Raw genomic sequence first — 16,236 nt, 5'->3', positions numbered from 1 at the left:
GTGTGTGTAAACATGTGTTTGCCTCTGCAGAAATGCAGAAATACAACTGCAATACGCAGGGAAATGCATAACCATTATCTAAGAAAACAATGTGAAACAACTTATTTGGAATCAGGTTAACAACGCGAATGTAGATGCATTTATTGAAATGTTCTTTAATCAGCAACACTGTGCAGGGAATGCGAGTCAGCAGTTTGGTGGTTAACACGCGCTCACAGACACGGCTCAGTGGTGGGCGGGTCTAATGTGTGCGCGCTCTTCTTTGCTGGCTTCTTTTTCAATCAGGTCCGGTCTGCGTGTATGTAATAGAACCTCAGCCCTCGTTTCAAGTATTGTGTTATTTTTATAATACGGATCTACAATATGTCTGGAAGAGGCAAAGGTGGTAAAGGACTCGGGAAAGGAGGCGCCAAGCGGCATCGCAAAGTGCTCCGTGATAACATCCAGGGCATCACCAAGCCCGCTATCCGCCGCCTGGCTCGCCGCGGAGGAGTGAAGCGAATCTCCGGGCTGATCTATGAAGAGACCCGCGGGGTGTTGAAGGTTTTCCTGGAGAATGTGATCCGGGATGCCGTCACCTACACTGAGCACGCCAAGAGAAAGACCGTCACCGCTATGGATGTGGTGTACGCTCTGAAGCGCCAGGGTCGCACTCTGTACGGATTCGGAGGTTAAGGATATTCATCGGCTGCATTTGAACACAAAGGCTCTTTTCAGAGCCACCCACAATATCAAGCACGAGTTTAAATCCGTTTACTAATCATTCACTTTCTACAACCTCAGGAGATGCTCTTTGGGTTAGGGTGTTAGTTATATATTTATGTATGTTGTTTATATATGTATCTGCGTAAACTCTGAATTCCAATGACGTGTGTATGTATAATATGCGTTTTGGGAGTTATTTTGTTTAAATAAAGTCTGCATTAATAAAGTACGGATAATGTATTAACGAGCTAATTTAATTAAGGTAGTATGTTGATGTAAACTAGGGAAAGGTATTGTTCGAAACTTGAACAGTCTTAAGCAAAAACACCGCTGCTTCACTTTAATATTAACAAACTGCTGATCCCGCAGAACTAGCGGTGTGTTCACTGGAAACCCCTTCCAGCTCTCCTAACAGGAGGCTGCCTGTCACCGGGGGAATGCGCTGCTCAGATGCGCGGGATTATACAGCGGGGGTCGAGGCCGAGTGGGTAAGACGATGGACTGGGAATCCATTGGAGTCTCACCGCGCAGGTTCCAATCCTGCAGACAACGTGTAAATATTCATTTTGTATTATTCCGTGCCATTGTATAATCTCAATGAAACCATAGATAGGATGTCTATGAATGTTTTCATGTGGGCAAAAATCTGAGCCTGTGTTACTGAACCTCATCCCGAGGATACTCGAGTTAAAACAGGCACGGTGATCTAAACATCTACAGCGATATTTCGGTTATTTGTACTTTGGGGGGGGAATGTTTTAATCAAACGGTTTTATAATGTAAATAAATTATTGGAACATATAATTTAAATTGGTATCATTGAAGATATAACTGCCTTTACACAATGTAAACAAACTGGACAGTCAACAATATCGACTTTCTAGTTAACTGAAGTGCCCAGAACTCTAAACTGTAAACTAAAACCTAGGAATTATAACAACTCGAACACGACTGTAGGGCAGTGTGGTTTTAAACACTTCTAAACGGTTACATTTTGTTACAGCTGTCTTCCAATTTAAAAATGCGCGCCAAGAGGAAACAAGACAAACCGCAGCAGAACAGCGAAAAACCAGAAACAGCGGGCAGGGAATGATACCACCAATCAGAGGCATGCAATAAGATTCTGCACGCCCTCATCCACTATGACGTCTTTTAACATTCTAACTAGTATTGCACCGTTCTGTCCAATCACGAATGAGCCGGTGTGTATAATAGCAGGAGAGCGGCCGCGCATTTATTGTTGTGATATTCTGAACTACAGTGAAGATGTCTGGAAGAGGAAAGACTGGCGGTAAAGCCCGTGCTAAAGCAAAGACTCGCTCCTCCAGGGCAGGACTGCAGTTCCCAGTCGGTCGTGTTCACAGGCTACTGCGGAAGGGAAACTATGCCCAGCGTGTGGGCGCTGGAGCCCCGGTCTATCTGGCCGCTGTGCTCGAGTACCTGACTGCTGAAATCCTGGAGCTGGCCGGGAACGCCGCCCGGGACAACAAGAAAACCAGAATCATCCCGCGTCACCTGCAGCTCGCTGTCCGCAACGACGAGGAGCTCAACAAGCTGATGGGAGGCGTCACCATCGCTCAGGGCGGAGTGCTGCCCAACATCCAGGCCGTGCTGCTGCCCAAGAAAACCGAGAAGCCAGCCAAGAAATAAATCACTCGGACGGGGCTTTTACATCTTATAAACCCCCAAAGGCTCTTTTAAGAGCCACCCACTTTTCTATAAAAGCGCATCGAATCGGTTTATTTTTATTGTCTGAAAAATACCGACTGGTGAGAATTGAAGCAATAAATAGTTAGTTTGTATTTGTGTGTGGCAGTGCAGCGCTGCCATGTCTGTTTGGAGCGATATCAAACACACGCCTCGCCTCAGCGCGTGTAGCTCACGTTCCCACATTAATGCCACGTTCTTTACAAAGAGACAATCTGATACAATATCAATTGACTGCTTTACTTTGTTTTCGATCGAGCTACCTTGAAACATGCTTCCAGTTGGAAATCCACCTCCTCCCGTGTTTGTGTTTTATTGCGGGGATATGTATTTTCCGTGTTTTGTTTTTTGTTTGTTTGTTTTCAGTCTGATTATAGTTTTTGAATTGGTCTATTTTCTTTAGTGTTAATGGTACATGCTTGGTTTATGTATTTTCTCTCGCCATAAATAAGTATTGCTTGCCTATTGTTGAGCGTTTCTCCGTTACAATTTTGAACCCAGACTGCTTAATCTGAATGGAATGCATTTCTTATACTGGGGATAAGCAATGTTGTCCTGAGTGACTATACTGTATTTATTTAAAAAAAGGCGCCAACAGCTCCGAAACAATAACTGCTTAACAGAATGCGCGCGCGCAGAATTCAAATGTTCCAATCAATCATTGAGAGTCTGGAATATAGCCAATGAGGAACAGAGACCCGCCCTTCAGATCTCATAGCCTATCAGAGTAGCTCAGTTCCTATATAGTCTCTGTTATCGGCTGCTTGTGCCATTTACAGGTTTTTTTTTTTTTAAATACTGTGTAGTAGAGTTTGAAAATGGCAAGAACTAAGCAGACTGCGCGTAAGTCCACCGGTGGAAAGGCGCCCAGGAAACAGCTTGCTACCAAGGCTGCTCGAAAGAGCGCCCCCGCTACCGGCGGCGTGAAGAAACCTCACCGTTACAGACCTGGCACTGTGGCTCTGAGGGAAATCCGCCGCTATCAGAAATCCACCGAGTTGTTGATCCGCAAACTGCCCTTCCAGCGGCTCGTCCGAGAAATCGCTCAGGATTTCAAGACCGACCTGCGCTTCCAGAGCTCCGCTGTAATGGTGCTGCAGGAGGCTAGCGAGGCTTACCTGGTCGGGCTCTTTGAGGACACCAACCTGTGTGCCATTCACGCCAAGAGAGTCACCATCATGCCCAAAGACATCCAGCTGGCCCGCCGAATCCGAGGAGAACGCGCTTAAACTGCAAAACCCTTAAAATACAGCGAAACTCAAAGGCTCTTCTAAGAGCCACCCACTTCTCTGAAAGTGTTATATTCCAATTTTAAATAAACAGCTGTAGTTTACACGGTAAGTGTTATATGTGTAAGTTTCGCAATTGGAACATGTTAACATTATATTAAGAGCGTTTTTCGCTTTTCCTTCCCAACGTTGTGTTTCTTTTAAACCATCAAATCTATAGATGGAAAGAGAGGCTACATTTTAGGCCAAAATAAAAATCTGATATCAGATATAAAAAAAATGCCTCGTTTATTATCGGCGGAATTTCGGGAGGTGAACCGGCTCGGACTCGCTCAGCTTGTTCGGTGTGTAACAGGAACAGCTTCGAGTCTTTTCTCAGAATCAGTTTGTTCTGTATCTGTTCTAGCATCTTGGCTGACAGCGATGTGGGGATGATGGGGTTTGTGCTTGGTGATGTTTTTTTTCAGTCGACAAGTTCAAACCAGTATTTATATAATATGTAAAATAGCAACATTAATAAAATTGAGTCAAATACATAAAAACAATCTCGCTGTACAGTACAGACCATCGTAAATCGAGTCTGTTTATTGTAGTTTTCCAGTATTGCAGATACAGTTGTCATTGATCTAATGTAAAATGTGCACAATGTGATAATTTTAATTGTAAGTCGCCCTGGTTAAGGGCGTCTGCTAAGAAATAATAATAAAAATAAAAGAATTGAACAATGTGACGTTTCCAAATCTAACACGAAATACTGTACAACTGCATTATGGCTTTTGATAGACTTTTACGACATCATTTCGTAGTTTATTTGATTACATGTCAAATAAAAGATGTAAATGAGGTTATTAATTATTTTAAAGGTGTTTCAATCATAGAATTCGAGATAATGCAACACCTTTGTCCACAGCTGTACCTGCGGGGCGGCGCCATGTTTCACCGTCTTGGACTGCTCGCCGAGGAGAGCGGGCTGTTCCACCGAGAAAGCGGAACACGTTCCACGGCAGCACATTCCACACATCGCCCTGTGTTTACAAGGACAACCTGCTCTTTTAGAAAGATGTTTTGGCTCTGAAAAGAGCCTTTGGGTTCAATGTCGCATCGTCGCTTTAACTGATCACTTCTTTTTAGGAGCCGCCTTCTTCGCTGCGGGTTTAGCTGCCTTGGTCGCCTTTTTAGGTTTAGGCGCTGTCTTCGCTTTCTTCGGGCTCTTCTTTACGACCTTTTTAGGCTTGGCAGCCGCTTTCTTCGGGCTCTTGGGCGCCTTCTTTACAGCTTTCGGTTTCTTCGCTTTCGTAGGAGTCTTCTTGGGTGTCGCTGCTTTCTTTGCCGAAACCTTTTTCGTTGTTTTCTTGACAACCGCTTTCTTTGCCGCTGGTTTCTTTGGAGCTGCCTTCTTCTTGGCCGCCTTCTCCTTGGCTTCAGCTGCTTTTTTGTTGAGCTTGAAGGAGCCCGAGGCGCCGGTGCCCTTGGTCTGTAGCAGGGTCTCCTTGGTCACCAGGCTCTTGAGGGCTCTATTGACGAGGGAGTTGTTCTTCTCCACATCATAGCCGCCGGCCTGCAGGATCTTCTTGAGCGCCGCCACAGACAGCCCGCTGCGCTCCTTGGAGGCAGACACAGCCTTGACGATGAGCTCCGACACGCTGGGACCCGATTTCTTGGGCTTTGCCGCGGTCTTTTTCTTGAGAGCTTTAGCCGGAGCAGGAGCGGCTGGTGCTGGAGCAGTTTCTGCCATTTCTAATATTTCAACACGGAGAAAACTCAAACTTAATACTAAACTGTTCTGTGTGTCACAGAATGTGAGCAGGAAGGCGGAGAGCGGAACTTATCCACACGATGAGAACCGTGTAGACTCAACTGACCCGCAGGCAACAGATTCATTATGAAAACGTCCTGTCTTGTGTTTTCACGCAGCACAAAATATACAATTTGATAATGAAATTGGAACAAATGTACACAAACAACCGGGGGTATCAAAGCAGAAGGCTTGTGTTTACAATATAACGTATTCTTTAACCAGGACCTTTACTGCATCTTTAATTGAGGTGACCAAAACTGCACTATCCTCCAGCGAAACCAAACTGCTCGCTCTGTACTTCGCTAGATTTTTTTGAATATAAGATGACAATTGTATTATTTAAAGTAACTGTATGATTGGTTTCACAAACGAGAAAGCTAGGCAAACACAACTTAAGTTTGAAGCGTGAAGTTTGTAAAACTGGACATTTAATCACCTTTATGTGCGGTGCGGTTAATACACTGCATCACGTTCTGCCGGATCATCCCCTTGTAATCGATTGGGAGAATTACTTTGTTGAATTGTATTTCTCTTCACCCCTGACCCACACTTGTTGCAACAATGTAATTACCCTGGCATCAGCACAGCATTCTCTGAGTAGTTTAAATATTTCATTAGTAGTGTATTTCATAGGCAATGCCACCTCTGCCTCCTGGTGAGGAAAAAAGGTTATTTTTCCACTGTGTGTTTGCCTGCAGAAATACATAACCATTATGTTGGAAAACAATGTGTAAAAACTTATTTGGAATCAGGTTAAAGGACATTTCCATAAATTCATTCACATTCGCGTTGTTAATCAGCAACACTATGCAGGGAATGCGAGTCAGCAGTTTGGTGGTTAACACGCGCTCACAGACACGGCTCAGTGGTGGGCGGGTCTAATGTGTGCGCGCTCTTCTTTGCTGGCTTCTTTTTCAATCAGGTCCGGTCTGCGTGTATGTATTAGAGCCTCAGCCCTCGTTTCAAGTATTGTATTATTTTCATAATACGGATCTACAGCATGTCTGGAAGAGGTAAAGGTGGTAAAGGACTCGGGAAAGGAGGCGCCAAGCGGCATCGCAAAGTGCTTCGTGATAACATCCAGGGCATCACCAAGCCTGCTATCCGCCGCCTGGCTCGCCGCGGAGGAGTGAAACGAATTTCCGGGCTGATCTATGAAGAGACCCGCGGGGTGTTGAAGGTGTTCCTGGAGAATGTGATCCGGGATGCCGTCACCTACACTGAGCACGCCAAGAGAAAGACCGTCACCGCTATGGATGTGGTGTACGCTCTGAAGCGCCAGGGTCGCACTCTGTACGGATTCGGGGGTTAAAGATTTGGACACAAGGACACGAACACAAAGGCTCTTTTAAGAGCCGCCCACCTTTTCATTTAAAGAGTTTTCAATTCTGAAACAAGCTAAATTTTAGTACACCACTAAAATCTTCAAAAGAATAAAATCACATTTTTCAAAATGTTTTATACTGTTATCTCCCCAGTGTTTTCTTTGTTGTTTTAAAATGGCTATTTCACGCTGTGTAACGAGAGTATTTTAGGCTGAAACTTAAGTGTTGGATTTTTAACTCTTTACACAAATCCAGAAAAAAATTAAATTAAAATAAGCATTTCAGTTAATAAATCAATAAAAATCAATTAATTGAATGGAATTGTATTTTAAAAAGTGAACATTTTCAGTAATAATGAGAAAATACGAGCTCGGTTTTATCCGATTCCGTACAGAATTAAAGTCAGATAAGAAATAAAACACTTAAAAAAAAAAAAAAAAAAAAAAAAAGTCTTATCTAATTTTATTTTCAGTACATTTTGTAATCAGTATAATAAATTAAAAGCAGCAGATCCTGATTCAGCTTTGAGCTCCACGATGTCGTCTTTTCTGAATTTGAGTTGAAGTTTCGCCATTCAAGCTGCTGTGAAACAATCGGGACTCTGGGATGAGGAAGAAATCAAAGAGCATCAGCATTGATCGTGTGTTTCTACATTTAACGTGTTTAATGAGCACAGAAAGTGACGTGGATTTGATTATTTATATTTCTATATTTAAGACGCATCGGGTGTGGATTTCAGTATTGCTGTATACTGAGTTCTTCATGTATTTAATAAATGAAAAACAAAAGACCTAAACTAACCGATCAAGAAAAAAGGCGCCGAATTCAAACCTGAACTCGAGAGAAAGAAAAAAAAAGATCTCAGCTCGCGGCAAAGTCACCACCCCCTCTGTTGCGTTTCCAGTGAACAACCAATCACATCGAAGTACTCCGTCACTCGGGAGCGTTGCTAGGTTACCAGGTCAAATTTCTCACTCTAAAGGGTTGTTTAGTAATAATTTGCATACAGGCTGTATAAATACTGGGGCTCTGGGGGCTGGTTACTCATTCATCTTTCAAAAAGCATCAGAGAAGGAAAATGCCAGAACCGAAAGCTGCACCCGCGCCGAAGAAAGGCTCCAAGAAGGCTGTTGCCAAGACCCAGCCTAAGGGAGGGAAGAAGTGCAGAAAGACCAGGAAGGAGAGCTACGCGATCTACGTGTACAAAGTGCTGAAGCAGGTCCACCCCGACACCGGCATCTCTTCCAAGGCGATGGGCATCATGAACTCGTTCGTCAACGACATTTTCGAGCGCATCGCCGGCGAGTCGTCCCGCCTGGCTCACTACAACAAGCGCTCCACCATCACTTCCCGGGAGATCCAGACAGCCGTGCGCCTCCTGCTGCCCGGAGAGCTGGCCAAGCACGCCGTGTCTGAGGGCACCAAGGCCGTCACCAAGTACACCAGCTCCAAGTAAACCGAGACCGCCCCCGCTCCGTCTTTACAACACAAAGGCTCTTCTGAGAGCCACCCAAATACCGCAAAAAGAGTACAATTCTCATTTCAGTTCTCTGCACATTTTAAAATGGAAATGTTTAAGGTAAGGAGGCTTACGTATTTATTTGGGAATACATGTAGTTTTAGTTTCATAAACTAAATGTTTATCGGGTTTTATGAATTTTATTTTTCTTGTAAAAATCGATTCGAATCTGTTTAATTTCGGCGGGAAAAATTAAATATGGATTGTTTCGACAAAACTGCGAATATTACAAGAAACATTACATTTGAGTTATAATAAGCGTTCTTAATTATTGAACACTGCTTTTGTTGGTATCTCATTTATTTCATGTATATCGCTGCCTCCACTGGCATGCATTCTGTTGTACTTTGCAATTCAAAGGTTTGGTTGTGCATTGTTCTAAATCGAGAGTAGAACCGAGGCCAGTTTGAATTTCAGTGTTAACATTCATATATTATGTTTGTTTTTTATTAATCCAGTGAAATACACTGCCCAACTCTGTGTGTATATAAACCTTGATTAAAAAAAATAACGTGCTTGATAATGTTAGTTGTCCAGTTTGTTTACATGCTCTCCATTTGCAAGCAGCAGCGCTTGCTGGAGCATCTTGAGAAACGCAGCCGTCTGTTTAAGTGAGATAGAGAGATCTCAATGACACGACACGTGATCTTCGTTCTGTTTGCACCAAGATCACCTCGAACAACGAAATGGACCTGGATCAATATGGAGATGGAGAGATTCGCCTGTAACAGAACTCCCATAGGCTATACTGCAGAACTTGTCTATTGCCATTGTGCTTTTTCTTTCTCCACTAGATGGCACTCTTCTCTCATTTGTAACGTCTTTATCTTTGGTTCATTAATAAAGAAACGGATGCCACTCTTCCTTGTAAGTGGGGATAAGCACAAGTTATTTTCAAATGTAATGTTTTTATTTAAGTTCATCTAGTCCTGCGTAGTGCAAATCACATTACTATATTTTTTATATTAGTCAAGGCCTATTTAAAGTGTTCTTAAATTGTTTTAACATTAGCATTGATCAATTTGAAATTTGCGCTAGTAACATATATAATCTCAGCGCTATAATTTATTTCAGCTCTTATGAAAGACAAGTATCCTTGTGCATTATATTATCCTTGATAGCGAAATGTAATATTAATTAATTGCCTTCAGTTAATATTTTAGAAAAACTACTTTGCTAACAAAAGAAACACAAGCTAGCAGAGGATGGTTTCGATCCATCGACCTCTGGGTTATGGGCCCAGCACGCTTCCGCTGCGCCACTCTGCTACAGCTGCCTCATGACTGAATTACCAAGCAACAGAAAAAAACTGAACTCATCGTTTTAACCAGTCACACGGCAGTGGCCGGGCCGAACCATGGAAACGTTACAAATCAGGGATGATCAGTTTTCTTTTCTCCCAAATACGGTATGCAGAGTATGCAACTTTTCTGCCCACTTTGATCACAGGCAGTTTTATCCCCCAGTTTCAGCTGCCAATTCCAATATTCTGTCTCTAAAGTATCTTAAATCGTGGAAAGCGCTCTTTGTTTAAAATTACACTGAAGACTTATTTTGTTCGACCAGCCTTACAATTAGATATTTTGTTGTTTTTAAGTAGATTTTGTGAAGCGCATATGGGGTGCTATATAAAATATATATGATTAATAGATAGATTGATTGAATGTTAGCCTGCGTTCGGTCTGGCAGGTTTAATTCTTCAAAAGACAACGCCGAAGGGTCTGATAAATGACATTGTAATTATTTGAGATGATGCATGTAGACAATAATGTAAAAATGGTTGTTTTAGAATTTGTATCATTTAATTTCATTTTTCTTTTTAAATGTGGAGCTGTTTTATAGTTATTAATGTATTATTATTAGGCTTGTAGTATTAATATTATTCATAATGTTCATTATTAACGTCGGTATTGTCGGTATTAAACACAGCCAGATATGAGGTTCAGTCCAAACAGAGCGCCGAACTCAGCGAGGTCCAGCAGGGGACAGTAACTTCACACGGGGCCATTTCATCAACCATCACCTCACAAACACTAACAAGCAAATCATTATTATTCTCCATTTTTAAAAGTCGCTCAGCGCTCTCCTGTAGCAGAGCGTTAAGTCATTTAAATTCAGCTCCGTGTGCTTTCTGAGCGGCTCACTTACTTAACGCGCCTGAATGCATCGCATTGAACACAGCGCTGAAAGAGCCAACATGGCGAACTCTGGCATCCAGTTTCATAACCGCCTCCGACAGGGAGGCCAGCCAATCAGGCTCACATGCTGGGGATAGAGTGTTTCTACAGCCAATCAGGCTCACATGCTGGGGATAGAGTGTTTCTACAGCCAATCAGGCTCACATGCTGGGGATAGAGTGTTTATACAGCCAATAATAAGCGATGGGTCCAACCAGGCCCGCCTTCTGCTAGTGACGCTTTCATTTCAGTGCAGGAAATAGAGAGGTTTGTTTTGTTCATGTGTGGAGAGGTGGTTGCAGTCAGTGATGATTTTACAACACGCTGTCTCCTGCTGTTTAAAATATTTAGGCTGGGATGAAATGTTTTCTAATAATTAGTGATTTTTGTGTTTGTTTATTACCTGCACGGAGTTCCGTGAAAAGGAAAGCATCCCTTTTCTGTGTTGAATTTCACACACAGAGCGGAGCGCGTCAGTCGCAGCTACAGACAAGTCGAGCTTTTCAATGAGATGATTTACTGAGAAACAAACGCGTTGAAGCTCCAGCAGAGCTCTGCGCGATTCTGAAAGACCAAAGTAAAGTTACTCCTTGCAAAGCATGTTGTTTGTGTTCTTTCTTTATCACACCAGAAGCAGTGATGAATATATTTGAATGGGAAGGCTACAGTTAAAAATAAATATTAGTAAATAATATGAAAAGAGGATTCCGCTACTCCAGTCTGAAACTCAAACCAGTGAAGATGGACGCGTCAGTGTGTCCGTGTCGCTCTTTCAAGACGAGCTCGCCTCTACCATCGAGCACGCAGTGAAAGCGGCTCTACACACCGTCTTGTGCGCGATTACTAAAGTTGCCGGCAGCAAATTCACTGAATTCAGAGTGGAAATGGAACAAAAAGGAGAAAGAGAATGAAAGTCTGAAGCTGAGATTGGAAATATCAGAGAACGAGCTGAAAGCTGTGCGAGGGTGTATAAACGCTGCAGATGCAGACATTAAACAACCTTTAATATTTCAAGGTAAGATTGATGTTATTGTGTGGTATTGCTTGGTCAATCAAACACCTTAAACCACCTTCTATTGGAAAGATCTTGGTTAGAATTTCTCTTAAGACACGTTTTAAAGTGTTTGATTATAATAAACGCAGCTCTGTCCTGATATTGGTTATAAAGAGTCAAATCGAGGCATTGTATTATTTTATATATTTAAATAAGTATTCTAGAAAGTACTAGATTGGTAAATCTTAACCAGTCTAATTTAGAAGGCTTCAATGGTATCCTTCTGGTAAAGTGATGTCTTGTATAGAGTCCCACTGAGACAGTCACAGACCATATTGCAGAGGGTTAGAATAATGATTTGTGATTTAATATCAACATACAGGCAGCAGCACATGGGGTTTCAGTGTTTGATTGAACTGTTTGACTGCAAATCTATTGTTAGATAAATGGTTTCATTGTATTCCGCTCCAGTGCTGTTGAGTTTGTCTTTGGTACAGTCGCGGCTCATTCGCTGCTCGTTCTTTTGCTTTAGTGCTGTTTCCTTCTTGTTCCACACACACACATTTACACGATCTTTCCAGACCTCACTGTGTCAATAAAGGGGCGGCAGCAGCACCCTGCCTGCACCAATCCACTGTAAGATTTTGGACCCGAGTGGTTCCACAAGTTCAATTAAGGTTTGAAGTTGGAGGAAGTAAATACAACACAGTACGGTCTCTAAATAAAGTCTCTAAATAAAGTACTTTGTTCAGCTGATGGTAAGCAGAATTAGGAAACGGTCGCTCATATTGCTTATAAACATTTACTAATCCAGGTTATTATTTAAGAGCAGAGATGAGTTTGCACAGGATACATACAATAGGGAGAGCCACACCATTACAAATGTATTTTAATACTACAAGGGATGTTATTTGATTTATATCTACAGGTCACGTGGCATTGCACAAGTAAGCTTCCAGTGTTGTTGCTAATGATTATTACACAGGTGGAGTTTGTACAAAAAACATATGGCTGCACTTTAAAAAGTTTGAGTTGTGTAAATCACATGTTTAAATGAAACTGCTTTGAGAATAAGCAGGCTATCCTGCTGCAGTCGCTTGTCTGCTCATTGTATTTGACACATTGAAACTTGTATTCTGCGTTGACCGTTTCCTTCAAAACCGTTCTCACAATACAGGATCAGGTAACAAAAAGACATTCCTCAGACACTTTGCTAAGACTGCAAGTCTCCTGGCTTGGTTTCTAAGCATGTTTGCAGTAGAGAAATGGATGTTTGCATTAGAACAATGCAAAGGCAGAACGGCAGTCATGATGGTGATTGACAGGGAGGTAGAAGTGGATGCAATGCTCCAGTGTGAGGCTACAGGAGGTGAGAAAGCCCAGCAGCACTGAGGCTTGTTTTGTACAGGACGTAGAATAATAATGTTCATATGAAAATGCCTTTTCCTTCACTTTGTTCATAGGAACACAAACACAGCGTTAACCGATAATTGCAATGTAGAATAACAGGAATGGTATCAATACCATCATGTACCTAAACCACCAAACTATTATACCGGCTCACCCCTATACGAAATAACTGAGGAACAGTAACTTTAAATCCCTGATCAAAGCAACCAACAAACATAGCTAGTAAGTAAGAGATCTAATTGTATACAGTTTTGTTTCCCACAGATCCCAAAGAGAGCCACGCTATCCCTGAATCTGAAGCACAGGAGTGGCCAAAGATAGAAGCAGCTTACACACAAGAGGAGTCCTTTGAGCAGGAGTGGTGTGCAAGTCTAATGCAGGTTACAGAGCTGGCATGTGTTAAAGATGAAGAGGTCCCTCAACAGGAATGTGTTCCTATTAAAGAGGAATTCATAGAGCAGGAATGTGTCCCCATCGCAGAGGAACTTCCCCATGAAAATCATGTCTGTACACTTGAGGAGAACAACAAGCTGGGATCCAACCTGTGTGATGACTCTCTATCTGAATGTGAACTGGGATTTAGAGGTAATCCTACAAAACAAGCAGCATTGAGCTGCCTGTTCATCCTGCAGAACCTGGTACTGAACACCAGCAGTGTGCTTGAGATTCATATTTTAACCAAGGGGAGCTGCCCAGCCACTATGTCAACAAGGACATCACTGTGCTTGCTTCTGAGGCACCTGCTAGATGTGCAGCCGCTGCCACGCCTCTTTAGAATGCTGTTAGATCAGCGGTGTCCAATCACGGTCCTGGAGGCCATTCCGCTCCACATTGAACAGACTCAGTTATATAAAGTGATACTCCTGTGTCTGGATGGACACCCCTGTGTTAGATCTTTGCCTTCCCTCATTCCTGGTAGACTGTTTGCAGTTGTGCTGCTCCCACAGCTTTACAGAGCTGCAGGGATCACGTGTCCCATCACTGGGTGATGCCAAATCCAGTCGGGTTCCTCAGCGTCACCAGAAGAAACATTTCAGTAGAGAGTTCCTGTGGAGAATGTATGCAGCAGGATCGCCAAAATTAGTCTTATTTTATTTCATTTTTAAAAGCTCATCTCATGGCAACTATCCTGAGGACTGTAATGTTTGCTCGCAACACCACATTTCACTTTTGTGTGTCTCACAGTAAGCATTGCTGTGTTATTATTGTCACAGTACAGTAAGTACGTGTGTGGAGGTGTTCTGTACAGCAGACCAGTGAATCAGTTTCAGCTGGGAGGGGATTCTGGGCATTGTAGTTTTACCGGATCTTTGCTCTACAGATATTTTACACAAGAAAGTTTGATTTATAAAAAAATGAGTTGTGGAAAATCCAAACCCCTCCAGCCCTACATAGTTCTGCATGTCGTGTGTCTTCAATACAGCTAGAATAAAAAGACACGGTGCAGTGCGTGGGATTGCAAATGGAATTTCTATATTAATTATTATCAAAAAAAATAAATATATATTAGATAAATTGCTGTGACTGAAACTTGCGGGACACTAACTGGTAAATGAATCCGCCTCATCTCAAGCAACCAATCACTGAACTGCTCATTCGCTTGTGTTCAGAACAGTGCATGTGGAAGAATTCTGTACAATAACCTTTGTCTCTCTTCTCTTTCTTTCTTTAGCTTCTAAAGTAGATGAAGGAGAACACGACTCCACTCTATCACCCCAGTGCAAAAACTCTTCTAGAGGCAAACCACAGTGCAAGAAACACAGAGAAACGACACCCCAAGAAGAGTATGTGAAGACATTGAGAACTCACTCAGTTAAAATCCCTTCTTTACAGGACAGTCACCCACTTACTGTGGAGAGTACAGAGACGGCACATTCTGTGTGTTTTAACAATTCTGAAACCCAGGGCAACTTGAAGACCTTGCCTCATTCTATTGAAGGTGGGAAGAGTTCCTGTCAATTAGACGCTCCTGAAACTCACAAGGGAAATCCCACAGGAGGGACTACGTTTTCCTGGGCTGATTGTGGGAAGAGTTTCAATCATATATCACTGCTTAAAAGACACCAGCGCATTCACACAGGAGAGAAACCTTCCCACATACAGACCAGTGATAAGAGTTTCACACAGTTAGGAAATCTTCATTCACACCAGCACATTCACATAAGAGAGAAACCTTATCACTGTACTGAGTGTGGGAAGAGATTAAGTAATTTAGGAAACCTTAAAATCCACCAGCGCATTCACACAGGAGAGAAACCTTATCACTGTGCTGTTTGTGGGAAGAGATTCAACCAGTTAGGACACCTTAAAAGACACCATAACATTCACATAGGTGTGTAATCCTATCCCTGCACTTAGTGTGAAGAAGTGAAGTCAGTTGCAGACTCTTACAGGACTAGAGAACATTCTCAGAAATGCAGACACTTGGGGACAACTAAACAACAGGAGTGCATTTGACTAAATACAGAAATATTAACTGAAAACAGAAGTGGCTTGATAAATCTGGTCACCCCTAATCACAATTTGTTCAGATCAAAAACTCACCAAAATCTGTGTTCATCATGTTGTTGAGCATTCTGATTGTGTTACATCACATTAGTAATATATTAAATAGATTGTTATTATGAGTACAAGTTTCTCTTTTTCCTCCTGCACTGCTCAGCCTCTTGCAGTGTTTTGTGTGGAATCTTCCCTGATACCATGGTGAATCTGCGGTACCTCAAGACGCAGCACAGTATACCACAGTTATCATGCGGGCAGCTTGAAGTGTAAAATCAATACTGTTTCCAGCAGGGTGCACCAGAGAGCTTTTAGCACTTTAATGGGCTGCATACCATTGCTTCTTAACAAGGTGATTTCTGCTCCCGATGTGTTGAATACTCCCCTCTCTCTCTAGTACTTGTCTCTGCTGTGCTTGAAAGAGTGACTACAGTTAACTTCAACTTTTTAAAACCTTTAGTCTCCTCTAGTCTTTTTTTTTTGTTCCAGACTGAATAGATTTAGTTCCCTCAACTGTTCTCTCAGCATATTTAGGGTTGGTTGAGTGTACAAGGAAAACAACTGACTCTGGAGAGGAGTTACCAATCAATGCCAGCACACTGGAGATCCAGAATTCAGAACACAGAACCAGGGAGGACATCCGGCCCATCAGTGCAGCAGCTGATTGATCTCAAAACTGTTAAGTAGGGTCTTAAAGGATCCCAGCCCTAGCAACATGACTTGGTAATCCATTCCATCCCCTCACCACACTCTGTGAGAAGGTGTCTCCTACCCTCTGTCCTATGGCTATCCACACTTAATTTCCAGCAGTGTCCTCTGGCCCTGGTGTCAGTGCTATGCTTGAGGTATTAGTTTGGGTTAATTTTAAGCCCT

At 42.5% G+C, this 16,236-nt stretch overlaps 3 protein-coding genes and 1 non-coding gene across 6 annotated transcripts; 2 read left to right on the top strand and 2 right to left on the bottom strand.

Annotated features, from left to right (window-relative positions):
* Positions 1–3,202: 3,202 nt before the first annotated feature.
* Positions 3,203–3,694, top strand: LOC131705325 (histone H3-like). Its single transcript, XM_059007756.1, has one exon. The coding sequence runs from the start codon at positions 3,231–3,233 to the stop codon at positions 3,639–3,641; it is 411 nt and encodes a 136-aa protein (XP_058863739.1). The 5' UTR covers positions 3,203–3,230; the 3' UTR covers positions 3,642–3,694.
* A 1,037-nt stretch (positions 3,695–4,731) lies between these two features.
* Positions 4,732–5,439, bottom strand: LOC131705323 (histone H1-like). The gene has a single exon (XM_059007754.1). The coding sequence runs from the start codon at positions 5,374–5,376 to the stop codon at positions 4,759–4,761; it is 618 nt and encodes a 205-aa protein (XP_058863737.1). The 5' UTR covers positions 5,377–5,439; the 3' UTR covers positions 4,732–4,758.
* A 2,366-nt stretch (positions 5,440–7,805) lies between these two features.
* LOC131705314 (histone H2B 3-like) lies at positions 7,806–15,491 on the top strand. 3 transcript variants are annotated; one of them, XM_059007742.1, is made up of 3 exons: positions 7,806–8,343; positions 13,129–13,449; positions 14,537–15,491. In XM_059007742.1, exon 1 carries the CDS (start codon positions 7,843–7,845, stop codon positions 8,218–8,220), a length of 378 nt encoding a protein of 125 aa, XP_058863725.1. In that variant the 5' UTR covers positions 7,806–7,842; the 3' UTR covers positions 8,221–8,343; positions 13,129–13,449; positions 14,537–15,491. The 3 variants fall into 3 exon arrangements, 2 of the variants coding, with proteins under 2 accessions (XP_058863725.1, XP_058863724.1); XM_059007741.1 differs by having other exon boundaries at positions 8,213–8,343; XR_009310302.1 differs by lacking the exon at positions 7,806–8,343 and adding an exon at positions 10,728–11,475 and having other exon boundaries at positions 13,129–14,048.
* trnam-cau (transfer RNA methionine (anticodon CAU)) lies at positions 9,480–9,551 on the bottom strand. Its single transcript has one exon. It is a non-coding gene; the product is annotated as a tRNA-Met (tRNA).
* Positions 15,492–16,236: the final 745 nt, after the last annotated feature.

Source organism: Acipenser ruthenus, chromosome 35 (assembly GCF_902713425.1).
Source record: "Acipenser ruthenus chromosome 35, fAciRut3.2 maternal haplotype, whole genome shotgun sequence".
Classification (NCBI taxonomy): domain Eukaryota; kingdom Metazoa; phylum Chordata; class Actinopteri; order Acipenseriformes; family Acipenseridae; genus Acipenser; species Acipenser ruthenus.
This window is presented reverse-complemented; position numbering and strand designations above follow the sequence as displayed.